Below are 12,654 nucleotides of genomic sequence, written 5' to 3'. Positions count from 1 at the left end.
GCAATGAAATGGATAAAGAAAGGAATTGAGCCGGACACATCGACGGATTGGTCTTAAGAGGTTTGGATGCAGTTCTTGCAGACAACATGTCGTCTTATGTTGAATACAAGGGGCAAGTTATTTAAAAATCTGTCCACACAAGATCATGTTACAGCCCGGACACAACCACCTATACTTTGTTCTAATATGCAGCATTTCATAGTTAACAAAAACTAAGTGTGAACTTTACCTAAGAGGTAGGGACACAGGTCATGCACCTGACACATCATCTTGGTATGTCAAACACATGTGACAAGTCTTTTTTAAAATCTGTCCTTACAGAGTTACGGCCCAGACATGACCACTTATACTCTTATGTCCTCATAATGCAGCATTCCATAGTAAACAAACTCTGTGACCTTGACCTCAAAGGTAGGGACATGGTCATGCACACAACAGGTCATCTTGGTATGTGAAACACATAATCAAGGCAAGTTATGTTAAAATCTGTCCATGCAAAAGAAAGTTACAGTCCAGACACGAGAAATTGAACCTACGGCCAAATGGACTGTGCTATTTTAATATGCTCACATTTGGGGGCATAACAAAGTTAAATAACAATATATGTGCAGACATTTTTATTATCAATAACAATACCATTTAATGTAACAGTTTAACTGTCTCATTAATATTACATTCACACAATATACAGTTAACAGCAACAGCAAATACTACTAACACTGGTCAGAAGTACATCGGATAGCCACAGGTAGTAGAAACCAGACCAGTTAACACCAATTCATGAAACATCGGGAAGAAATTAAAAGCTAGTTAATGAAAATAGCAAATCAGATTCAAAATAGATAATATTTAGGATCTGTCTGGCTCTGGTAAATAGAATAACTTTATAATAATAAAATAAGGTAATTTCAGACTAAAACCTAGTTAAGTTTTCCAATAAAAAGCTAATCAATTATAATTTAGTATGCAGTACAAGCATGAAATACAACTTCCAGTGCTCACTCAGTGAAATACGTTGCAATCAGACACTGAAACAATTATTGTCTATGTGTACTGGCAATAATGACAACCTCATACAACTGTTTGTTACAAATATCATCATGCACCTTCCAGGTCATTATGTATCTGATTGTTCAATTTTAAAATTCATTGAATTGAATGTTTCACAGGTATCATGCTAGAAAACAATATTCAGGATGAACAAATAGTATTGGTCCAGACACTCATTTAACGCTGTTTCCATGTGATTAGCACCTCAAAAAACAACAAATACAGCAACACACATTCAAACTTGTAACAATGGCAAACAACACTCCAAATGTATTTATTGTATTGTAGCGTAAAACAAATAAATATCGAAATAATACTGATAAAATATAAATGGCAGAAGTATAAGGTAACATACAGTTAACTTATAGTCCAGTTATATTTGGGTGCATATTAAAATTTAATGATCATAATTTTTAAGTTCTTTGCAGTTCCTTTTTGTTTACGAGTTGTGTTAGTATAATTCAAATATTACAAATAAATACAGATAAGATTCGGTATTTGAACTTATTAAAATTAATTGGCCTTCTTTGCTGAGACTTAAGATTACATGTTGTACTGTGATGTACAACAAGGAATGTGATAGCAGAAAAAAATATTTCAAATTAGTATTTCAACCTATAAAATACTGTCTAATGAGATTTGAATCGAATGAATAAATCTAGAAAATGTATCAGCCTACATCACATATTTACTGTAACACAGCCATGAAAGCCACGTGATTCCTGCATTGGTTTCTCTAGGGACCAAGTTTTTGTCTCTGGATCATAACACTCAACAATTGTACAAGCATGTGAATCTGCGCCTCCACCTCTGGGATTGTCAGTCATCCCGCCTAGCACATAGATCTTGTCCTTCAGGACGGTAGCACCACTACTTTTGTGACTGTAGTGAAGGTCAGGCAATCTCTGGAATGTACGCTTCTCTGGGTCTAAGGTAATGACTTTCTTTGTGTCCTCCCAGATGATGTAAAACACACCATTGAGAACAACAATCTGAGCATGTTGGATGGCCTCTGGCAAGATGAAGTGTTCACTGAGTGTTTTGATGGAGATGTTGTCTTGTGAGCCCTCATAACACTCCATTGTGTTGACTTTAGCCTCCCCCTGCTGCCCACCCACTTCAACTAACAAGTTACCAAATGGCACAATTTTGGACAGAGTTCTGGGAAATGAAGAGTGGCCAACAACAGACCATGTGTTTGTAGCAGGGTCAAAACATTCAATGCAACCCTGATCAACAACATCAAAATTTGCAGTGAATGTCACTCCTCCAAACACATACAATCTGTCATGTAGCACAGCGGAGGAATGCTTTGCTCGTGGGTGAGTTAAGTGGGAGATTTCATGCCATTCTCTTCCAAGTGTGTCAAACTTCCAGACACTATTGACTATTCTTCCATCTGTTATCCCTCCAGCTACTATGATGCAGTTGACTACAGCCGACACACTGAACCATGTCACTGGTTTCGGGAAATCAGGCAAGGACATCCATGTGTCTTTCTGGGGATCAAACATCTCCACAGTTCTTGTGACAAACCCGTTCAATCCCCCAACAACAACTATGACCTCCTTCGCTATAGTGGAAGGTCGAGGGTGGACCTGAGTATCCTGCATGCTTCGTCTCCTACGCCCATAACGATCATGAATAGTTTCATGTTTCACCTCTGCCTCAAGAACCAGTCCTATGCAGCCTTCACAGCTCTGAACTAGAGGCTCATTTTCCATGCTTTTTAGGTTGTTGATGTTAATCACAGGTAATCTCACTTCTTGCATTAATTGCATCATGTATTGTTTTCGTTCCTCAACATCAAACTTGATCCAGCGAATCACAGCATTGTACACTGTTTCCTCATTTCGTACCTCGATCAAATCACTAGAAACAAACCGCATCAACTGTTCAAGAGAAACTTCCAAAAATTCATCATACTGGACAAGCATAGAGAAGTTCTCAAGGGCATATTTCCATGAATTGTCTTCAAGTTCTTTACAAGAATGCATGTGTGCAAAGTAGTAAATGCCCAAACAATTGGATGGATGAAGTTCGCTTTGTAAAAATTTACAGCAGCCGTCAACAATGGCAGGATACTGAAACCTGCAACCAGCAGCTAGCATTTCTTGAGCATTGTCAGTAGAGATCTCCAATCTACCAGTGTAAACATAGTCTAATATTCTCTTGAATGTCCAAGGCGATATATCATCAAAATATATCCGTATGTCCCTGTTTTCTCTCACATCATTTGTGAACATGGCATGGAAATAAGGACTGCTAGCTGACAGAATATTTTTATGGCATGGAAACTCTTCCTGTCCTAAGCACAGTATTGTGTCTGTAAACAATCTCTTTATTCTCATATCATTCAAATTTTTCAAGAGGTCTATGCCATAGCTGACTTCTTTTAGGACAAACTTTGAATCAACATTGCGCTGGCCTGCCATATTTTGATGTTGAGGGAACAAATTCTACTCTTCTGTCAATCTGAAAAAAAAAATATGGTAATCATGTTTTACATCCTAAATGATTATAAAATGAAGTAATTAATACATTAACTTTCACTTTGTAAACTAAAATAGTTTTTTAATCACAAAACGAATCATTTTCATTGAACTGCTACACAATAATTTGGATTTAAGTTTCTAAAAATAAACTTGCATAAACAGGCATTGACATATACTGCTCCAAGGAAAAGGAATCAAACATGGCCTAATTTGCCTGGGAGTTATACCAATGGATAAGTTAATGTTATTATTTTTCTTTATTTTGTTTCTTAAAGGTGAATAGGACCAAGAACCAGAAAAAAATGATGGTCATTTATTTAAAAACAGTAAACCACAGGGTTTCCACCATGCCTTTATGACTTGTCTAGCCCGATGTGCATTCCCGGGGCAAGGCTGATAACCGACACATGTTTATTGCACCTACATGCCTTAATCCCCAGGACGACATGCCTTATAAAAACAATATTGACATACACAGTTTAGGCCTTCATTATAGGTGACCTAAAGCAAGGTGTGTCAGCTGCTATCATAATGGTTGGCTGATAGCCGGAAGGCCCGTAAAGAATATTTCACTTGACCATCATTCAATCGCGTTCATGGCTCTCCCCAACTCCAAATTGGCGTTAGGGTTGAAATACAATGGACCTTCATCTTTCCAACTAATAACACTATTGGCTTTTGAATTCGAATAAATCAATGATATGTTAATTGATGGGATACTCCAATTGTAATTTAACATGAAAGATTCATGCCGCCCACAGCTTTGCATTGTTCTACAAAATTCCGTCAAGTTGAAATTTTGGCCAAGGATTGCATCTTTAAAATACAAGCAAATCTAAAAATAGTTCACGGGTGAAGAAGCGGAATATAAAATAGTCATTTATGGACTAAGAAATATTTTCAGATCTTTTCTTTCAAAAAAGTTATTTAGAAATTAACATCATTTCATGTTTGTTTACATTAGTTTTGAACTGTGGTGACCCATGTGAGAACCCCGTTGAAGTCACATGATTCCTCATCCTGCCATCGAGTATCAAAAATCAAGAATCATTTTGAATGCCAATTTAAGTTTGAAGTTTCAATTGGAAGTTTACATGAAAAACAAATCATTCTGACTAAAAATTTCAACAAGGCCTAACACAAAGTTCTCATGCCTCTTATGAGCTCAGGAATCTCATCGTTCTTCAAACAAATACATACAGGCAGATGCATGTGACGTCAGCCAGCATGAAGGTAAAGCTTGCGATATTGTCCCTATATAAAGTTTTTTTTCCTTCTTGATCATCTCTTATCTGAATGAATGAGTGTTGGATAATGAGTGTTGGATATATTACTTGATTGCATTTAATTATTATTTGAGTATGATCACAGGATTCATGCTCTTTATGTACAAGAACAGCAGACTCCAGGGAGGCCCTGTTTAACACATTTCACTGGGTATTGTCTCCAGTGTTAATATAAACATAACTACTCACTACCACGTGAATTTGTTCGGTTTAAAACTTTGAGGAACCAGTAATTTCAATAAGACTTTTAGATGATTAAGCCCGAATTCTTATGCTTGGCATCAAATTTTTAACAAGCCCTGCTATATTTCAGAATCGAGCAAGCCCGGAGGACATTTTACCTGTGCAGGGTTTGCGGGCTTGTGCTAATTTCGACCACTAAGGAATACAAAAAGATATAAAGAACAACAATTTTATTGTTGGACTATATACTGTAGCAGTTTAGTTTAGCAAGAACGCAGGAAATTGCACCATTCACTACAATTATAAAAAAGTCTCAATATAGGGAGGCGACACCCCACCCATCCTAAAATTGGGCTAAAACTTCATGGACATATGATAACCCAAATCTCAAGCCAACACATAAACTGTACCTTTTTTTACCTTAAAAGAAAGTAAAATAAAACTAAAATTGCCAATTTGTCTAGTATTGAAGAAAAAAAAAATTGGAAAAACAAAATAGATTTGAATATTTCATACACATACCGGTTTATATTACAAATTATGTTTTCATTTAAGTTCTTAGGCGGTAAGCATAATGCCTGCAAATGATTTTCTGTGAAATTTCCGTATCGACTGACATCTATCGCCATAAGTACGTCATTATTACATGCATAATGTAATCTCTGCTGTGATTGGCTATTTGTATGGAGGCCCGTACATTCCGGTTGCATTATACTCTGTATAATTATTAAAAACGGATTTAAATCAAACACGTATTGCACTAGTAATGAAAAATAATTTCATGATATGATTAACAGCAGTTAAATACGTATATGAGGTTTATTGGTAAGGTAATCAAGAAAAAAAACCTTACCCAATTGAAGTGGGAATAAAGATCTTACTGTAGTCGATTTTAAATTAGTCATAATTGATATTATGTTAGTGTTATATATTTTGCTACGTATATGTGTGGATTGAACTTTAGCCAACATTGAAATTGAACGCGAAGTTGAGGAATTTAAAAACAACAACGATGTATTGTCATTTGTGACGTTTATAAAGATTTATGATAAACGGAGGACTAAAATCCTTTATTGAAACGGTCCCAGCTACTGTACATTGTATACCAGTGATCGTTGTATTCACAATAAAAACATCGGGTCTTATCGTAAATGAGATTGCTAAAATATCATCAGATAAAAGCTGGGACCAATAATACTCCCATATAACAGCAAACGACATTCTTTACATTGACTTCTTAGTGCTAGCTTTCGATATTTCGACAGAAAGCTCTTATGACGACCAACAAAACCAACCGTCGTGAGAACGAAAAACAAGCAAAACACTTGATCCTAACAACTACAACAACATTTATTACTAACAGCTGCACCAAAGTAATTTTGAAAATAAATGTTTTGGAGAATTAAATACATATAATTAAGAATTATTTCCAAAAGCTCACAAAATATCTTCTCTGACCCTACGGTAGACTTTATTTTCCACGGAATACTGAACACACTATATGATCAGCAACACTTTCAGAATTATTCCCACAAAAGGTTAAAATGTTACCATCACAGAATAATTTAAATAAGAGTTTAGACATTTTCTAGCAATAAAGACTTGTTAACTTTACACTTAGAGAAGATTGGCATGGAAATATTCCAGAACATACATGTATATAATAAAAATCCTCATGAACTTTCTCTCAAATTCTAAAGATTCTTGTTTATTCAAAATCTTCTATAAATGTAATAAAAAGAGCATACATAACAAACTTTTGATAAACATATGCTAAAAATATAATATGGAAACCATAGTTTATTTTTGTGTATCTAGGTCACCATGCAGATAAAACTATAACATTAAACAAGAATTTAAAATACATATACATGTACCACGCTTAACTTGTGGCAGCTTTAGTTCTGAGGACGAACAAAAGCAACAATATAAAGTTTATATTATAAACCCACACCTGATCTATTATCGTCACAATGAGTGAATATTTGGCGCTTATTGTTTAATGTATGAGCTAGATTCTTTACCGACGGACCACTGAGGCCCCAATGATCAGACTCTTGATAATGATAAAAATTGTAATCATAGCATATTTATCTCTGGTCTACGAGAATGCTGAGGCATTGTTAAGTAGCAGATGTTATGTAACACTATGAAAAACAATTCATGATAATATTGGAGTTTGTCAGCATCGCAGCGAAAGTTATCAAGTTTTAAATGTATATGATTATTTGACAGTTTCAGTAAACATTCTTTTGAACAATATCAGACAGAACGTTAATAAAAAAAGTGCTCAAGAGGCCCGATGCAACAAGTATTTGTTTCAGTATAAACGGTCGGATATATTGCCCGAAGCCGAGAGTGTGGCTTTGACTTATCTTTTAACACATATCCATCATTTGTATGATTCCCGCGAATGTATACAGCACATATGTTACATGTATATTTGTGGTCCTGTTTAGTAATTTATAGCATGTATATTTTGTTTTTGACATATTATTTAGTTTGAAAGTGTTGAGGCCAAACATGCTTTGATACATTCAATTAAATGTATTCTTTATGACACTATCTGTCACCAAAGTTATTTTAAAATAGGCGGATAGACATTTGTAAGCCATTTTTGCATATTTGACAAAACGAGAATCATCTGTGTGTAAATGCTGACGTGTACTCTCAGGTCGAACTGATTCTGTCAGTGGTGAGGACGAATAGGATACAACAATGTTAATGTCTGACAGTGATTCTTTTCCACAAAATGAGCTGAAATTTTATAATAACCGCGATGGATAGTTGTTGTTTTATAACAATGGTAAATTGTGTTGTATTTCGACACATTGTCACCTACCACGGAAATTAAACACTTATTCTCACAATTGTGCAATAAAAAGCCGCCCCAATGGTTCGAAACTTCTAAAATATCCATAAAAGGAAGAAAACTTCTTTTTTCATCCTTGTATATGTATACATATATTTTATAATACATTTTCACTTAGTTCCTGACTTTTTCGCCCGAATGGTTCTAATAATCAGTCAAATTATGAGGCACCACTGTACTTTGTTTTTTCTTGCCCCTGTATTCTACGGAGTTGTTGCAAGGAATAAGCAGGTGGACCACAAAGAATCATTCAATCGATGTCACAGCAGAGGCGGACTAGCACCAAGCAGTTTCTTCAGCCCAATTCCAGAAACCGTCAACTACAAGTCCGAAAACATTGGACTGTGGAAAACTCACTCTGATATAAATGGTCTGACGTTAAACGAAGGGGAATCAGCATGGGTCGCCGGTTACGCAGTGTATAGTCTGCTGGTGTATTGGCAGCAATGTAGTGTGCATGAACATGCCGCACAGAAAATCAACTCTTATTCCAATAATAACTGTTTGAAAACATGTGGATATGATCAAACATCTACAAATTTATATATAGGAGTAAATTCCAAATACTGTGCGTGTTTGAATCAAACGGACATAGATGTAGCAAAGCTCATAGAATGCGACCCGGATATCAGCTCGATTCTAGGAGTATTTCGTTTAATCACTGGAGAAGCATTTGATGACTTTTCATTTCAATGCGATACCACGAACGGGACGAGAAAATGTTCAGAAAAACATAGAACAGTTTGTATCGGAGGTTAAGGTTATCATTGTAATGGAACCAATCATACCGTTAATAACCGTAGTTACTGCTTGATGAAGACACGAAATAGCTGGCGAGATAGTGTGCGGGTCTGTAAAGATATGGATACACGTATTGTACCTTACCGAAGGCTGATATCTAACCTCAATGAAGAGGCGTATTGGTTGGGAACTTTTAGAAGCTTTACTGTTGTTAAAGACCGTGTTGGAAATCACTCTCCGTGTCTGGTCATTACAAGAGTTGGGAAAGAGCTTATTCTGGAACCAGAAGACTGTACTGAGCTAAGGCTTTACTTATGTTTCAATGACATTAAGGAAACAAGTCCAAACGATTACAATGATTTTGTAATCAGTATTTTAGCCACAATAGGCGGATGTTTATCTCTTCTAGGTCTTGTTTGTGTGATTTTATATATGTACACTGAATTGATAGGTTACCATTTGGATATGCACAAAGAAGACTTTCATATACACAATAGAGTTGAGTCAAACATTGAAGATGACGTGCAGCTTGCTGACATTGGCGGGTCTTACACCACACTCGATCCAATGTCATTTGCCCAATCTCGAGGTCAAGTACAAGGTAATGAGTGCAGTAGCATATCTAGATCGAACAGGAATGGCGAGGAAGCGGATGCATACGACAAAGTAGACTTTTCCTCATTTGGATAATTGGCAAGAAAATCAGAAAAACGAGCAGTTTATGACATAAAAGTAGTTTTGCTATATGATTGATCATATTTATTGACGTATGGAGTACATGTTTATGTCTTATAATATTATTCATATGTTACAAAAAGTCAAGCATTCGAAATCCGGTTAAACTCCCAGTGAATTCCTCGGTTTAGCTGGACTTATATCGAAACCAGGCAAACAGAATACGGGCCTTGGCCCCGTTTCAATTAGACATATAATAGTCGTTGTTCTTACGCTGCTTGAGAGTACTCTGGGACACTAATTAAGTTACGGGTTGAATCTACACGATCTTAAGCCTTTTTATCTTAAGTTCTTCCATGTTTCTTGTTTGTGATTTTTTTGTTTTCATGTTTTATGTCTTTGGCGTTTACCCAGTGCCATTAAACCGGGTTTATGTTTAAACTTTTTGCTACTGAGCTTGTTTCTGTAGTTTTTCGTATAAATATCAATTGAAACGGGTCCCATATTCCTTCACACATTCCTTTAGCTGCCCACTCTGCGATTGTTAATGTTCATGATTAAGTGTCGAAGCAGAAATCATCGTCTTCCGATCCATTCGGAGCTCCTCGGCCATTTTTTTTTTTATCGAAAACAACCTTGGATGTATATGGACGGTTTGCAATGTCAGAAATCGGTTCACTTTAATTCCACTGCAAGTAGATCGCGTAGTTATTTCAATTTAGCAGGTAAACTTAATGACTTAACTCTTGGGAATCTTAATTATGTTTGCAATAATACACTCCACTGGCAAGCAATTTAAACTTTGATTTACAAATACAAGCGCAACCACTATAATTAATTAATAATATACTTCAAAATTTTACGAACACCTTCTAAAGATGTACCGGCATATATCCGAGGTTGTTTTCGATAAAAATGGTCGAGGAGTTCCGAATACTTCCGATCGAAACCGGTAGCTCTGCTGGACATGGTGTTTTTCCGAGGTGGTGTACGTTGTGCAAACCTTACAGTAGTATAAGTGTCGAATGAATGTAGTGCTCTAAAGCGATTTATTGACTTGAAATACTTTAATTGTTAATACAAATTTAATCAAATTTAAACTTTCAATGTGTATATGTAACAACCAATTGTCCAAATATAGAAAGTTACATATGTATATCATTTTGTGAAAGAAACATCAGGAAGTTCTAAGATTTGTTAATGTAAATATCTCACATTCATGTTCGTATTAAGCTTTGTTGATCATATGTCTCCCGTTATATTTTGCTAAATGTATAATTATAATATTGAATGTTCTGAATGTTCTCATGCTGTCATGTTATCATAAAAAGTCTAATATGAATAATCTTGTACTTGTAAATAAATGCGTGGAATTTGTGTTCCGTTTAACTCGTGTATATTTCGTGTACCGTTACCTATCATATAACACTTGTCACCCATTAAAGTCATTGCATAAATCCATCACAGGAAATAAAAGCGTGGAAGTTATTGACATCGCATTGGATGATAATTCATTACATATTACAGGTATGAATGATATGATGTAGGAACTGTACGTAACCCAACAATGCAATAAGCATCGCAGTATCGTTGTCTTATTACCTCCCTTTTTCAAATTGATATACGTTATCTTTCAATTCAAATTTTGCATAAAAACAGTGTCAGTATGATTATTTTGTTTAAAAAATATTTAATGGAATTACTTCTTAGTTTAATGTGAAAATTAATAGTAAATAAAGAAATGTGGTTAAGAAGAAAGTCACATTACCTGTAAATTAAGTAACGATTTGCGCGCTTAACTTAAACTATAATATATATCTTGTGGTATCACATGTTTTTATTGCGATGTATGCAATTTCTTTTAAATTTTTCTGTCAAAAAAGTTAAGAGAGTCATTTGGATATATTTCGATAAGTTTACTAAAACAGTGTCAGTGTGGTTATCTTGTTATTCTTTTTAAAGGAATCACTTCTTAGTTAAAATATGAAAATTATTAGTATACAAAGCAATATGGCATTTTCTTACCTGACCTGCAAAATTTGCATTAACATTGTGCGCTGTGATCAATCATTTGTATTATTATAAAAAGAAATATATTTACTGAAGGTGCTTCTGTTATACGGACCCTGTTGAACTTCTAACATTCCTCTCAATACAGTACAGTGTATTTATGCAGACCATTGTACTCTTGCTAATTGTTGAGGATATAATCATGTGAATTTTATTTTAAATATCTTAAATGCTCATTTTGTAATAATACATACCATTAAACTTGTAATACAAGTACTTTCTTTGGATTTTTTCCCAATATATGCTCTTGTTTTTGTTGTCAAATGCATAACCTTATAAACTTATAAACTGGAAGAGCAAATAATTTTCCTTATTCATCAAAAGGTTTTGTCACACTAATTCATAACTAAAAACATTAAACCTTAAGTTTAAAATTGTATTTAAGCACTTCATTAATAACAGGGATTTTAAACTTTCTATGTAGTTACATCATGACCATGATATAAACTCTATTGATTTTGGGATCATATGGTCAAAGGTTAAGGTCGTGGTGACCTTCAGTTGAAAATCGGTTTACATTCTGAAGAACGCTTTGGCTCAGGGACCTCAAACTTGATAATTTGAATGGTCATGACCAGCAGATAAACCATATTAGTTTTGAGTTCAGTGAATCAAATGTCAAGTTGGTGGTGATGTTTAGCTTAACATCGGTTTCCGACGAATATCTGTAGAACGTCATGGCTCAGAGACCTCAAAGTTTGTAGATAGGTTGGTCATGACCAGCAGATGAGTCCTATTCCTTTTGAGGTCAGTGGATCAAAGGTCATGATCGTTGTGATCGTAAGCTGAAAATACGCACGTTATCAATAATTAAGAAACGCTTAGCATTAGAGACCTCGAATTTGGTAGAAGTCCCTAAAACATGACCAACACCTTAACATTTTTGACGTCAGTTGGTCAAAGGCCAAGTTTATGGTGACCTTGAGCTAAAAATTCAATTCCATTCAAAACTGAAGAATGCGTATATCCAGGAACATCAAAATTGGTGAGCTGGTGAACTGTATCTGCTTCCTTTTAGTCATGTTTCAACAACAATCGCGGCGTCTTTGATGCTTTGCAACAAATTTAGTCCTGTTAGCTTCCTTATAACGATATAAAGGCTACAAAATAAACAAAGGCCGTGCATTAAAGCGAACCATCTATACCCTTTAAACAATCCCATCTATGTTTTCTCGATATATACAAATGTAAAGGTCATAAGTTTAAACGACATAATGATGTTCTTGAAATATTTGTGATGTAGTGTAACTGTATTCAAGGAAGGTTAAATTTCGTTAGTATT

General features: G+C 35.1%; 1 protein-coding gene across 1 annotated transcript; it reads right to left on the bottom strand.

Annotated features, from left to right (window-relative positions):
* Positions 1 to 604: 604 nt before the first annotated feature.
* On the bottom strand, positions 605 to 5,640 carry LOC128214085 (kelch-like protein 21). Its single transcript, XM_052920338.1, has 2 exons — positions 5,537 to 5,640; positions 605 to 3,525 (listed from the first exon to the last, which is right to left on the bottom strand). The coding sequence occupies exon 2, from the start codon at positions 3,483 to 3,485 to the stop codon at positions 1,731 to 1,733; it is 1,755 nt and encodes a 584-aa protein (XP_052776298.1). The 5' UTR covers positions 3,486 to 3,525; positions 5,537 to 5,640; the 3' UTR covers positions 605 to 1,730.
* Positions 5,641 to 12,654: the final 7,014 nt, after the last annotated feature.

This window comes from Mya arenaria, chromosome 13 (genome assembly GCF_026914265.1).
Source record: "Mya arenaria isolate MELC-2E11 chromosome 13, ASM2691426v1".
In the NCBI taxonomy this organism is placed as follows: Eukaryota; Metazoa; Mollusca; class Bivalvia; order Myida; family Myidae; genus Mya; species Mya arenaria.
The sequence above is the reverse complement of the archived record's forward strand: the minus strand, read 5'-3'. Positions and strand labels throughout refer to the sequence as shown.

Coding starts and splice junctions, on each gene's coding strand:
- LOC128214085 (XM_052920338.1), bottom strand. CDS start 3,485: ATGGCAGGCCAGCGCAATGTTGATTCAAAGTTTGTCCTAAAAGAAGTC.